The 13,147-nt window shown below is 46.6% G+C and overlaps 1 protein-coding gene across 2 annotated transcripts in view; it reads right to left on the reverse strand.

The window, feature by feature from the left end:
- SPHKAP (SPHK1 interactor, AKAP domain containing) overlaps positions 1-13,147 on the reverse strand; it is a 526,349-nt gene that overhangs the window by 97,274 nt on the left and 415,928 nt on the right. For both annotated transcript variants that reach the window (XM_063915636.1, XM_063915635.1), the window contains exon 4: positions 7,912-7,971. In XM_063915636.1, coding sequence (XP_063771706.1) covers positions 7,912-7,971 — 60 coding nt within the window. The remainder of the gene's footprint in view (positions 1-7,911; positions 7,972-13,147) is intronic.

The following is a 13,147-nucleotide window of genomic DNA, read 5'->3' on the forward strand; positions in this document are numbered from 1 at the left end:
ATCACCATTACAGGCAATTGCTCCGCCTCCTCACCAACATCGTCCTCATACATGTCGACACACACGTACCGACACACAGCACACACACAGGGAATGCTCTGATAGAGGACAGGACCTACTAGCCCTTTGGAGAGACAGAGGGAGAGTTTGCCAGCACACACCAAAAACGCTATAATTATATAGGGACAACCTTATATAAGTGTTTTCCCTTATAGCATCTTTTTTATATATTTCTAACGCCAAATTAGTGCCCCCCCCTCTCTGTTTTAACCCTGTTTCTGTAGTGCAGTGCAGGGGAGAGCCTGGGAGCCTTCCCTCCAGCCTTTCTGTGAGGGAAAATGGCGCTGTGTGCTGAGGAGATAGGCCCCGCCCCTTTTTCGGCGGCCTCGTCTCCCGCTCTTAACGGATTCTGGCAGGGGTTAAATATCTCCATATAGCCCCCGGAGGCTATATGTGAGGTATTTTTAGCCAAAAATAGGTTTTCATTGCCTCCCAGGGCGCCCCCCTTCCAGCGCCCTGCACCCTCAGTGACTGCCGTGTGAAGTGTGCTGAGAGGAAATGGCGCACAGCTGCAGTGCTGTGCGCTACCTTAAGAAGACTGAGGAGTCTTCATGCCGCCGATTCTGGACCTTCTTCTTGTTTCAGCATCTGCAAGGGGGCCGGCGGCGAGGCTCCGGTGACCATCCAGGCTGTACCTGTGATCGTCCCTCTGGAGCTAATGTCCAGTAGCCAAAGAAGCCAATCCATCCTGCACGCAGGTGAGTTCACTTCTTCTCCCCTAAGTCCCTCGTTGCAGTGATCCTGTTGCCAGCAGGACTCACTGTAAAATAAAAAACCTAAGCTAAACTTTTCTAAGCAGCTCTTTAGGAGAGCCACCTAGATTGCACCCTTCTCGGCCGGGCACAAAAATCTAACTGAGGCTTGGAGGAGGGTCATAGGGGGAGGGGCCAGTGCACACCACCTGATCCTAAAGCTTTACTTTTTGTGCCCTGTCTCCTGCGGAGCCGCTATTCCCCATGGTCCTTTCAGGAACCCCAGCATCCACTAGGACGATAGAGAAATAAGATTTTACTCACCGGTAAATCTATTTCTCGTAGTCCGTAGTGGATGCTGGGACTCCGTAAGGACCATGGGGAATAGCGGCTCCGCAGGAGACTGGGCACAACTAAAGAAAGCTTTAGGACTACCTGGTGTGCACTGGCTCCTCCCCCTATGACCCTCCTCCAGACGTCAGTTAGGATACTGTGCCTGGAAGAGCTGACACAATAAGGAAGGATTTTGAATCCCGGGTAAGACTCATACCAGCCACACCAATCACACCGTATAACTCGTGATATTATACCCAGTTAACAGTATGACAACAACGGAGCCTCTGCACAGATGGCTCTCAATAATAACCCTTTAGTTAACAATAACTATGTACAAGTATTGCAGACAATCCGCACTTGGGATGGGCGCCCAGCATCCACTACGGACTACGAGAAATAGATTTACCGGTGAGTAAAATCTTATTTTCTCTGACGTCCTAAGTGGATGCTGGGACTCCGTAAGGACCATGGGGATTATACCAAAGCTCCCAAACGGGCGGAGAGTGCGGATGACTCTGCAGCACCGAATGAGCGAACTCCAGGTCCTCCTCAGCCAGGGTGTCAAACTTGTAAAATCTTGCAAATGTGTTTGACCCCGACCAAGTAGCAGCTCGGCAAAGTTGTAAAGCCGAGACCCCTCGGGCAGCCGCCCAAGAAGAGCCCACCTTCCTCGTGGAATGGGCTTTTACTGATCTAGGATGCGGCAGTCCCGCCGCAGAATGTGCAAGCTGAATTGTGCTACATATCCAGCGAGCAATAGTCTGCTTTGAATCAGGAGCACCCATCTTGTTTGGTGCGTAGAGGATAAACAGCGAGTCAGTTTTCCTGACTCCAGCCGTTCTGGAAACATAAATTTTCAGGGCCCTGACTACATCCAGCAACTTGGAATCCTCCAAGTCCCGAGTAGCCGCAGGCACCACAATAGGTTGGTTCAAATGAAACGCTGAAACCACCTTAGGCAGAAATTGGGGACGAGTCCTCAATTCCGCCCTATCCATATGGAAAATCAGATAAGGGCTTTTACATGACAAAGCCGCCAACTCTGACACACGCCTGGCCGAAGCCAGGGCCAATAGCATGACCACTTTCCACGTGAGATATTTTAACTCCACGTTGAGATCCCAAGGTGCCACTGAAGGCACAAAAGGAGGCTGAATATGCAGCACTCCTTTAACAAAAGTCTGAACTTCCGGCAGGGAAGCCAGTTCTTTTTGGAAGAAAATCGACAGAGCCGAAATCTGGACCTTAATGGACCCCAATTTGAGGCCCATAGTCACCCCTGACTCTAGGAAGTGCAGGAATCGACCCAGTTGAAATTCCTCCGTTGGGGCCTTCCTGGCCTCACACCAAGCAACATATTTTCGCCATATGCGGTGATAATGTTTTGCGGTCACGTCCTTCCTTGCTTTGATCAGCGTAGGAATGACTTCCTCCGGAATGCCCTTTTCCTTCAGGATCCGGTGTTCAACCGCCATGCCGTCAAACGCAGCCGCGGTAAGTCTTGGAACAGACAAGGCCCCTGCTGCAGCAGGTCTTGTCTGAGCGGTAGAGGCCATGGGTCCTCTGAGATCATTTCTTGAAGTTCTGGGTACCAAGCTCTTCTTGGCCAATCCGGAACAATGAGTATAGTTCTTACTCTTCTCCTTCTTATTATCCTCAGCACCCTTGGTATGAGAGGAAGAGGAGGAAACACATAAACCGACCGGTACAACCACGGTGTCACTAGAGCGTCCACCGCTATCGCCTGAGGGTCCCTTGACCTGGCGCAATAGTTTTCTAGCTTTTTGTTGAGGCGGGACGCCATCATGCCCACCTGTGGCCATTCCCATCGGTTTGTAATCAGCCGGAAGACTTCTGGATGAAGTCCCCACTCTCCCGGGTGGAGGTCGTGTCTGCTGAGGAAGTCTGCTTCCCAGTTGTCCACTCCCGGAATAAACACTGCCGACAGTGCTAACACGTGATTTCCCATTGGAGAATCCTTGTGGCTTCTGCCATCGCCATCCTGCTTCTCGTGCCGCCCTGTCGGTTTACATGGGCAACCGCCGTGATGTTGTCTGACTGAATCAGTACTGGCTGACTTTGAAGCAGGGGTCTTGCCTGACTTAGGGCATTGCAATTGGCTCTTAGTTCCAGAAAATTTATGTGTAGGGACATTTCCTGGCTTGACCATAGTCCCTGGAAATTTCTTCCCTGTGTGACTGCTCCCCAGCCTCGAAGGCTGGCGTCAGTGGTTACCAGGACCTAGTCCTGTATGCCGAATCTGCGGCCCTCCAGAAGATGAGCACTCTGCAGCCACCATAGTAGAGACACCCTGGTCCTTGCGGACAGGGTTATCCTCTGATGCATCTGAAGATGCGATCCGGACCACTTGTCCAACAGATCCCACTGAAAGATCCGTGCATGGAACCTTCCGAATGGAATTGCTTCGTAAGAAGCTACCATCTTTCACAGGACTCGCGTGCAGTGGTGCACCGACACCTGTTTTGGTCTTAGGAGGTCTCTGACTAGCGATGACAACTCCTTGTCCTTCTCCTCCGGGAGAAACACCCTTTTCTGTTCTGTGTCCAGAACCATCCCCAGGAACAATAGACGTGTTGCAGGAACCAGCTGCGACTTTGGAATATTCAGGATCCAGCCGTGCTGTTGTAGCACCTGCCGAGCAAGTGCTACTCCGATCAACAACTGTTCCTTGGACCTCGCCTTTATCAGGAGATCGTCCAAGTACGGGATAATTATAACTCCCTTTTTTCGCAGGAGTATCATCATCTCGGCCATTACCTTGGTAAACACCCTCGGTGCCGTGGACAGACCAAACGGCAGCGTCTGGAATTGGTAATGACAGTCCTGTACCACAAATCTGAGGTACTCCTGGTGAGGAGAGTAAATGGGGACATGCAGGTAAGCATCCTTGATGTCCAGTGATACCATGTAATCCCCTTCCTCCAGGCTTGAGATAACCGCCCTGAGCGATTCCATCTTGAACTTGAACCGTTTTATATACGTGTTCAAAGATTTTAAATTTAAAATGGGTTTCACCGAACCGTCCGGTTTCGGTACCACAAACATTGTGGAATAGTAACCCCTCCCTTGTTGAAGGAGGGGTACCTTGACTATCACCTGCTGCGAATACAGCTTGTGAATTGCCTCTATCACAGCCTCCCTGTCCAAGGGAGACGTTGGCAAGGCAGATTTTAGGAAACGGCGAGGGGGAGACGTCTCGAATTCCAGCTTGTATCCCTGAGACACTACTTGTAGAATCCAGGGATCCACCTGTGAGCAAGCCCACTGATCGCTGAAGCACTTGAGACGGGCCCCCACCGCACCTGGCTCCGCCAGTGGAGCCCCAGCGTCATGCTGTGGACTTAGCGGAGGAAGCGGGGGAGGACTTTTGTTCCTGGGAACTGGCTGTATTTTGCAGCTTTTTCCCTCTACCTCTGCCTCTGGGCAGAAAGGACGCGCCTTTAACCCGCTTGCCTTTCTGGGGCCGAAAGGACTGTACCTGATAATACGGTGCTTTCTTTTGCTGTGAGGGGACATGGGGTAAAAATGCTGATTTTCCAGCTGTCGCTGTGGAAACTAGGTCCGAGAGACCATCCCCAACTAACTCCTCACCCTTGTAAGGCAAAACTTCCATGTGCCTTTTAGAATCTGCATTCCCTGTCCACTGCCGGGTCCATAAACCCCTTCTGGCAGAAATGGACAGTGCATTTATTCTAGATGCCAGCCGGCAAATATCCCTCTGTGCATCTCTCATATACAGAACCGCATCTTTTATATGCTCTATGGTTAGCAATATAGTGTCCCTGTCTAAGGTATCAATATTTTCTGACAGGGAATCTGACCACGCAGCTGCAGCACTGCACATCCATGCTGAAGCAATAGCTGGTCGCAGTATAATGCCTGAGTGTGTATAAACAGACTTCAGGATAGCCTCCTGCTTTCTATCGGCAGGTTCCTTGAGGGCGGCCGTGTCCGGAGACGGCAGTGCCACCTTCTTTGATAGTCGTGTGAGCACTTTATCCACCCTAGGGAGTGTCTCCCAGCGTAACCTGTCCTCTGGCGGGAAAGGGTACGCTATTAGTAACTTTTTAGAAATTACCAGTTTCTTATCAGGGGAAGCCCACGCTTCTTCACACACTTCATTTAATTTATCAAATGGGGGAAAAACCACTGGTAGTTTTTTCTCCCCAAACATTATACCCTTTTTTGTGGTACCTGGGGTAACATCAGAAATGTGCAAGACATTTTTCATTGCCGCAATCATATAACGGGTGGCTCTATTGGAATGTACAGTAGTCTCCTCGTCGTCGACACTGGAGTCGGTATCCGTGTCGACGTCTGTGTCTGCCATCTGAGGTAGCGGGCGTTTTAGAGCCCCTGATGGCTTTTGAGACGCATGGGCAGGCACGAGCTGAGAAGCCGGCTGTCCCACATCTGTTATGTCGTCAAATCTCTTATGTAAAGAGTCGACACTGTCACGTAATTCCTTCCACATTACCATCCATTCAGGTGTCGGCCCCACAGGGGGTGACATCACATTTATCGGCACCTGCTCCGCCTCCACATAAGCCTCCTCATCAAACATGTCGACACAGCCGTACCGACACACTGCACACACACAGGAAATGCTCTGACTGAGGACAGGACCCCACAAAAGCCCTTTGGGGAGACAGAGGGAGAGTATGCCAGCATACACCAGAACGCTATATAACACAGGGATTAACACTATAACTGAGTGATTTTTCCCCTATAGCTGCTTATATATATGTAATACTGCGCCTAAATTTAGTGCCCCCCCTCTCTTTTTAACCCTTTGAGCCTGAAAACTACAGGGGAGAGCCTGGGGAGCTGTCTTCCAGCTGCACTGTGAAGAGAAAATGGCGCCAGTGTGCTGAGGGAGATAGCCCCTCCCCTATTTCAACTGACTTTCTCCCGCTTTTACTGGATCTCTGGCAGGGGTAATTTTACATCTATATAGCCTTCCTGACTATATATGGTGTAGATTTGCCAGCCAAGGTATATTATATTGCTGCTCAGGGCGCCCCCCCCCCCCCCAGCGCCCTGCACCCATCAGTGACCGGAGTGTGAGGTGTGCATGAGGAGCAATGGCGCACAGCTGCAGTGCTGTGCGCTACCTTGTTGAAGACCGAAGTCTTCTGCCGCCGATTTTCCGGACCAACTTCTTGCTTCTGGCTCTGTAAGGGGGACGGCGGCGCGGCTCCGGGAACGAACACCAAGGACGGGTCCTGCGGTCGATCCCTCTGGAGCTAATGGTGTCCAGTAGCCTAAGAAGCCCAAGCTAGCTGCAAGCAGGTAGGTTCGCTTCTTCTCCCCTTAGTCCCTCGTAGCAGTGAGCCTGTTGCCAGCAGATCTCACTGAAAATAAAAAACCTAAACTATTACTTTCTTTCTAGGAGCTCAGGAGAGCCCCTAGTGTGCATCCAGCTCGGCCGGGCACAAGAATCTAACTGAGGTCTGGAGGAGGGGCATAGTGGGAGGAGCCAGTGCACACCAGGTAGTCCTAAAGCTTTCTTTAGTTGTGCCCAGTCTCCTGCGGAGCCGCTATTCCCCATGGTCCTTACGGAGTCCCAGCATCCACTTAGGACGTCAGAGAAAGGATTTAAGGAGTTGATGTCCTGCCCTCAAAATTGGAGTTACTGCGGTAAGCACATATTATTATTATTATTATTATTATTATTATCATAGTCACCATTTCTGTATACAGTACATTTACTTATCTATTAACATAGCGCGCACATATTACATTGCACATTACATAGAATATTTCAGTCATTCACATCAGTCCCAGCCCCAGGTGTAGTTTACAAGCTATGGGGTCTATGTACTAACCTTGGAGAGAGAGAAAGTGGAGAGAGATAAACTACCAGCCAATCAGCTCCTAACTGCCATGTTACAGGCTGTGTCTAAAAAATTTCAGGAGCTGGTTGGCTGGTACTTTATCGCTCTCCACTTTCTCTCTCTCTACAAGACTTGGTACATGGACCCCTTTATTTCCTACCACATGGACGGCAGGATACATTTTTATTAGACATAAAGCAACCTACCAGTGTGTTTTGGTTTGTGTTAGGCTACTGGAGCACCCAGAAGAAACCCATGCAAATATGGGGAGAACATGCAAACTTCACATAGATGCGGCCTTGGTGGGAACCAAACCCAAGATCTCAGAGCTGTGAGGAGGCAATGCTAGCCACTGCACCACCGTTCTTTCTATACCGGCCGACAGTCCTGATTTTGGTTAATTATTCTGATTTACAGTGGTTGGCGAAGGCAAACTGCAAGTTTCAAAGTAGGGTCTACTGACTATTAACCCCTGGACATGCTGCAGACTTCACTATGGTGTCATTTAACGGAATTACACTCCTATTTGATTTTTGTAATAATCCCTAGTATGTGCAGATTGTAGGGTGCTATGTAGGTATTTCACATTTCCTGTTAGAGATCTTGGAAGGTATCTGTCTATGGGCCAGATGTACTAAGCTTGAAAAGTGATAAATATCACTGTGATAAAGCACCAGCCAATCGGCTCCTAACTGTGATTTTTCAAACACAGCCTGTGACATGGCAGTTAGGAGCCGATTGGCTGGTGCTTTATCACAGTGATATTTATCACTTTTCAGGCTTAGTACATCTCCCCCTATAAATGAAACTTTGCGGTGATACAAGTAGGGTACCACACTATCACATTCTCACTGACTGAGCGCATTACACTAGCTTTCAATATTCGATATTTGAAATACACAGCATACACAATTATTGTTATTACATTATGTAGTGAGGGAGAGCACACTGGGGAAATGACTTACTTTTCTGAAAGCTTCATGGCTTGAACCCTCTTTCAAAGCGTTGATATTTACAAAAGAGATCTAAAAAAAACAAAGAAGGTGCAGAGTTAATAAGGTTTTTCCCCACAGACAGGTCATCTGGCCAAGGGTGTGGAATGCGGGTTAGAAAATTACAATTTGGATATTCAGCACGTCGATGAGGTCTCTATGTCATATTTTGACATACACAACGTCAGCACTGATATAATAAAGACGTGTTTAACATGTGAAAATGTCAAAGGTACTATCTAACCCTAACGGCAGCCTAACCCTAGCAGTACTATCTAAACCTAACCACAGCCTCTCCCTAACAGTACTATCTAACCCTAACCACAGCCTAACCCTAGCAGTACTATCTAACACTAACCACAGCCTTACCCTAACAGTACTATCTAACCCTAACCACAGCCTAACCGTAACAGTACTATCTAACACTAACCACAGCCTTACCCTAACAGTACTATCTAACCCTAACTACAGCCTAACCCTAACAGTACTAACTAACCCTAACTGCAGCCTAACCCTAACAGTACTACCTAACCCTAACAACAGTCTAACCCTAACAGTACTATCTAACCCTAACCACAGCCTAACCCTAACAGTACTATCCAGGGCCGTCTTTTCGTATGGGCTCAATGGGCTCTTGCCCAAGGGCCCCAGGAGTATAAGGGCCCTAGTCTGATAGCTGAGGGTCCCCTCTTTCCAGAGGTACCAGATTTTTGAAAATCGGCCCTAGGGAACTAGAGATATCCGACTTCAAAGCAGTAGTCCCCATCCAAGCCTGTTAATTGCTCTTCCCAGCCAGATATCTCAGGCTCTGTATGACTTAGAGTTTTTCTGAGGGTACTTATCAAAATCTGGGACTCTCCACTTTCTGTGGACACTGGCAGCTTGTCTATACTATGCCCAGAACCAGAGATATCAGCCTTCAAGCAGCTGGTCCCTGCTCAAGCTCCACACACCTAATATGCAGTTTTATATATTCGTTGGTGGATTGCTCTGGCTCCTGAACTCTGAATCCCAAGTCCCCTGTACCTCCTGACAGGTGAGACACTCTAATTTTTTATCCCATTCAAAGCTAAGAAATCTTTTTCCAGGAACTGGAGATATCTGCAGTCAAGCAAGCTGCTCTCTCACCAGAAAGTGATGAATATTAAGCCCACTCCACTATCAACCCCTCCCTAACATATTAAACACCCCATACCACCCTGGAAGTCATGTACCGGGGCCCCTTCAGTCAGCCCAATGCTACCTTCTACAGTTTAGTGTTCTCCCTCCCACCCCATCTGTGCAGTAAAGGAGTAATTAGCAGAAATTACTGCTCCAGGTCCTATATGCTGAGCGGAAGTTAGTATACCTCCTACCGCCCGCAGGACATCTAAGCTGCAGCTGATAGCACCCCCCTGGAGGATGGGTAGGGGCCCCAGTGCATTGCTGTGCCCAGGGGCCCACACTGCTGTTAAGACGATCCTGGTACTATCTAACCCTAACTACAGCCTAACCCTAACAGTACTAACTAACCCTAACTTCAGCCTAACCCTAACAGTACTACCTAACCCTAACAACAGCCTAACCCTAGCAGTACTATCTAACACTAACCACAGCCTTACCCTAATAGTACTATCTAACCCTAACCACAGCCTAACCCTAACAGTACTATCTAACACTAACCACAGCCTTACCCTAACAGTACTATCTAACCCTAAGTACAGCCTAACCCTAACAAGTACTAACTAACCCTAACTGCAGCCTAACCCTAACAGTACTACCTAACCCTAACAACAGCCTAACCCTAACAGTACTATCTAACCCTAACCACAGCCTAACACTAACCACAGCCTAACCCTAACAGTACTATCTAACCCTAACCACAGCCTAAACCTATCAGTACTATCTAACACTAACCACAGCCTAAACCTAACAGTACTATTAAACCCTAACCGCTGCCTAACCTTAACAGTACTATCTAACCCAAACCACAGTCTACCGCTAACAGTACTAACTAACCCTAACCACAGCCTAACCCTAACAGTACTATCTAACTCTAACAACAGTCTGCCTAGCCCTAACAGTACTATCTGAGAAATTTAGAAAGAAATATATTAAATTCAGTAAATTGTGTTTATATGTCGACCTAAAGTCAACTTTGTGGTGAGGGATAATATTTACTTCTGTTTGTCCACATATTTTATGATTGGCAGCCATCAGCACTGGTTTTATCTATTACATTGACCATAAATAATTTGAATTAGTCCTGGACCACCAACCCAAGGCACCCCTGCAAATGTCCTGAGGCACCCCAGGGTGCCTGGGCACACAGTTTGAGAACCACTGGCCTAACCCTAACAGTACTATCTAACACTAACCACAGCCTTACCCTAACAGTACTATCAAACCCTAACCACAGTCTACCCCTAACAGTACTATCTAACCCTAACCACAGTCTACCCCTTTCAGTACTATCTAACCCTAACCACAGCCTAACCCTAACAGTACTACCTAACCCTAACCACAGTCTACCCCTAACAGTATTATCTAACCCTAACCACAGTCTACCCCTTTCAGTACTATCTAACCCTAACCACAGCCTAAACCTAACAGTACTATCTAACACTAACCACAGCCTAAACCTATCAGTACTATCTAACACTAACCATAGCCTACCCCTAAAATTACTATCTAACCCTAACCACAGCCTAACCATAACAGTACTATCTAACCCTAACCACAGCCTAATCCTAAAAGTAGTATTTAACAATTTTACCATTCAACATTACAATAGCAACAGACTGTGACTGTTGACAATATGACTGCATATCAGATAAGAAAATATGGTACATCCTCATGCACCGTTCACTCTGTCCATACTTCCTATTTTCTCTGCACCATCTTCTTGTTGATGTCATCTCCGAATTCTGTGACAATTTTGCTGTCTGGCAAAATTTCCCATCCTCTGACTTAACTGCTCTCATACTACTACTCTCATACTGTTCAATAATATTGCTTTTTTTCTTAATTTTCACCTACAGTACATTTGTTTTAATTTAGTACTGGCCTAATTATTAAAAAGTTAATAAAAGAGATGTCAGTGAAATCTTTAGACAGCTTTAGTTTGCGATGAGGGATCCGTTCGGCAATACTGCACCAGCCTCCACATACAGTTTCTGCTCAACCTTCCCAATGTTCCAACTACTGTACCTCTCTCCCACTCACCTCTTCAACCTGTCTCTCTCCGCTGGCCCATTCCCACCCTTCTTTAAGCACATGCTCATCTCCGCAATCCTAAATAATGTCTTGACCACTCCAACCAGCTGTCCATCTACCACACTATTTATCGCCTAAACTTTGACTTCAAACTAGTTGAGTGATTTGTGTACAACACCTCTCTGGCTTTCTCTCCTCTCACTCCCTTCTTGATTCAATGCACATCTACCACCAACATTGCACTGAAACTGCCCTCACAAAGTCATCAACATACTATTGACAGTACATTTAAAAGGTCACTACTCCATAATGAATCCCGTCCATGTTTTTCCATTAAGAAATGCAATTGTCCGAATGTATTATTATGATGTGTATTGATTAAGAAGGCAAAAACTAATAATATTTCCCTTGTGGGGGGCAATATTATTTTATCAATATATTAGGGGGACAAAATAAATGAATCAATTTATTAAGAAAACAATATTATTTATTAATTCTATTAGGTGGTAGTATTTATTGATTGTTATTCATGGGCGATAAAAAATATGTTTATTACATGGGCAACAATTATTATTTTATGGCTCTATGGTGTCCACGTCATAAAATAATCATTGTTGGAGAAGGCAGTTTAGGTGGAGGGATGGGGTGGTAGCTAGAGAAAGATAAAGTGTAAGTGAGGATTTCTTTGACCGGAGGAGACCCTGGGTGTGTTGAAGGACAAGGGTGGGAAACCAGAGAATGATAAATTGAGCAGGGGAACAGTGTGAGCACAGGCATCAGTAGGGAGTAGATAGGTCACATGTAACTGGTCCCCCTTATTACCATGTTGTTTAATACTCAACAAGTGCAATGACCTGTCTGATCTAACTAAAGGGTATATTCCTTAGTAGCTTGCAGTAGAACCACATAAGTGTTGTGTCTAACTCACCACTGGAGCAATCGGAGAAGCAGCTGTCCTGCAATCCCAGCCACAGTTTCACTGCTGCTTAGTTGTAGTGAAAGTTTACACTATCAGGAAATGTTATTGCCCATACATGAACAGAGTCCTACAGATGTGTCCACGTTTATCTTGGCCTTTAATAGGATTAATTGAGACTGGGCAGTCGGACTTAATCCCCTGCTGTAATGACTTAATCCCCTGCTGTATTGTTCTCTGTATTGTATTGCAGCTGAGAACAACAGATAAAGGGTTTATGCAAATAAACCATGGTGTGCCTAGGCGCAGCAAAGAAGCCAAGATGAGCGTGGATCTATCTGTATGTTGGCTAAATAAATGGTTAACAGACGATAATATATGAGAGCTCCAATAGTAATAGGTTTCTTTTTATTTATAAGCACAACGCTCCTGAGATTTTTTTAGAACATTTCTACTTTATGTTTGTTATGTGTTTTTAATTATATGGTTGACATTTATATGCAGCACATTGCTATACAACATATTTTCCGATAGGGAAAATATAGTTCAATATTCAGCAGGCACTAGTAAATAGATACGGCACCTGCCAGGTCACCTCACTTGCCCCCCGGACTGTTATACTTGCCCTTATTCCCAATTCTCTTCTCTGAGTGGTCTTTCCCATAATTGTGGCTATATCACACCTAGGTGCAGATGTATTAAGACTGGAGAAGGGATAAAGAAATGATAAAGCACTGATAAGTAGAAAGTGATAACACATCAGCCAATCAGCTACTAACTGTCATTTTTCAAATCCGTAATGATTGGCTGGTGCGTTATCACCTTGCACTGATCACTGCTTTATCACTTCTTTATCCCTTCTCAAGGTTAATACATCTGCCCCCTAATGTATACAGTGAAATCCGTGGGAGTCAGGGTGGGTGCTATGCACGCTAGGCGTGACATGCATGTGCACGCTGCTATGACATCATTTCTATCAGCAGTCAGCTGTATTATATAACAGAACAAATAGGCTGAGCGCTCGGTGAATGGTGGTGTAAACGATTGTCAGCAGCAGCTGGAATAGGGAAAAGCCAATCCCTGGGAAATACAATATGA

The sequence above is a fragment of the Pseudophryne corroboree genome, chromosome 4 (genome assembly GCF_028390025.1).
Source record: "Pseudophryne corroboree isolate aPseCor3 chromosome 4, aPseCor3.hap2, whole genome shotgun sequence".
Classification (NCBI taxonomy): Eukaryota; Metazoa; Chordata; class Amphibia; order Anura; family Myobatrachidae; genus Pseudophryne; species Pseudophryne corroboree.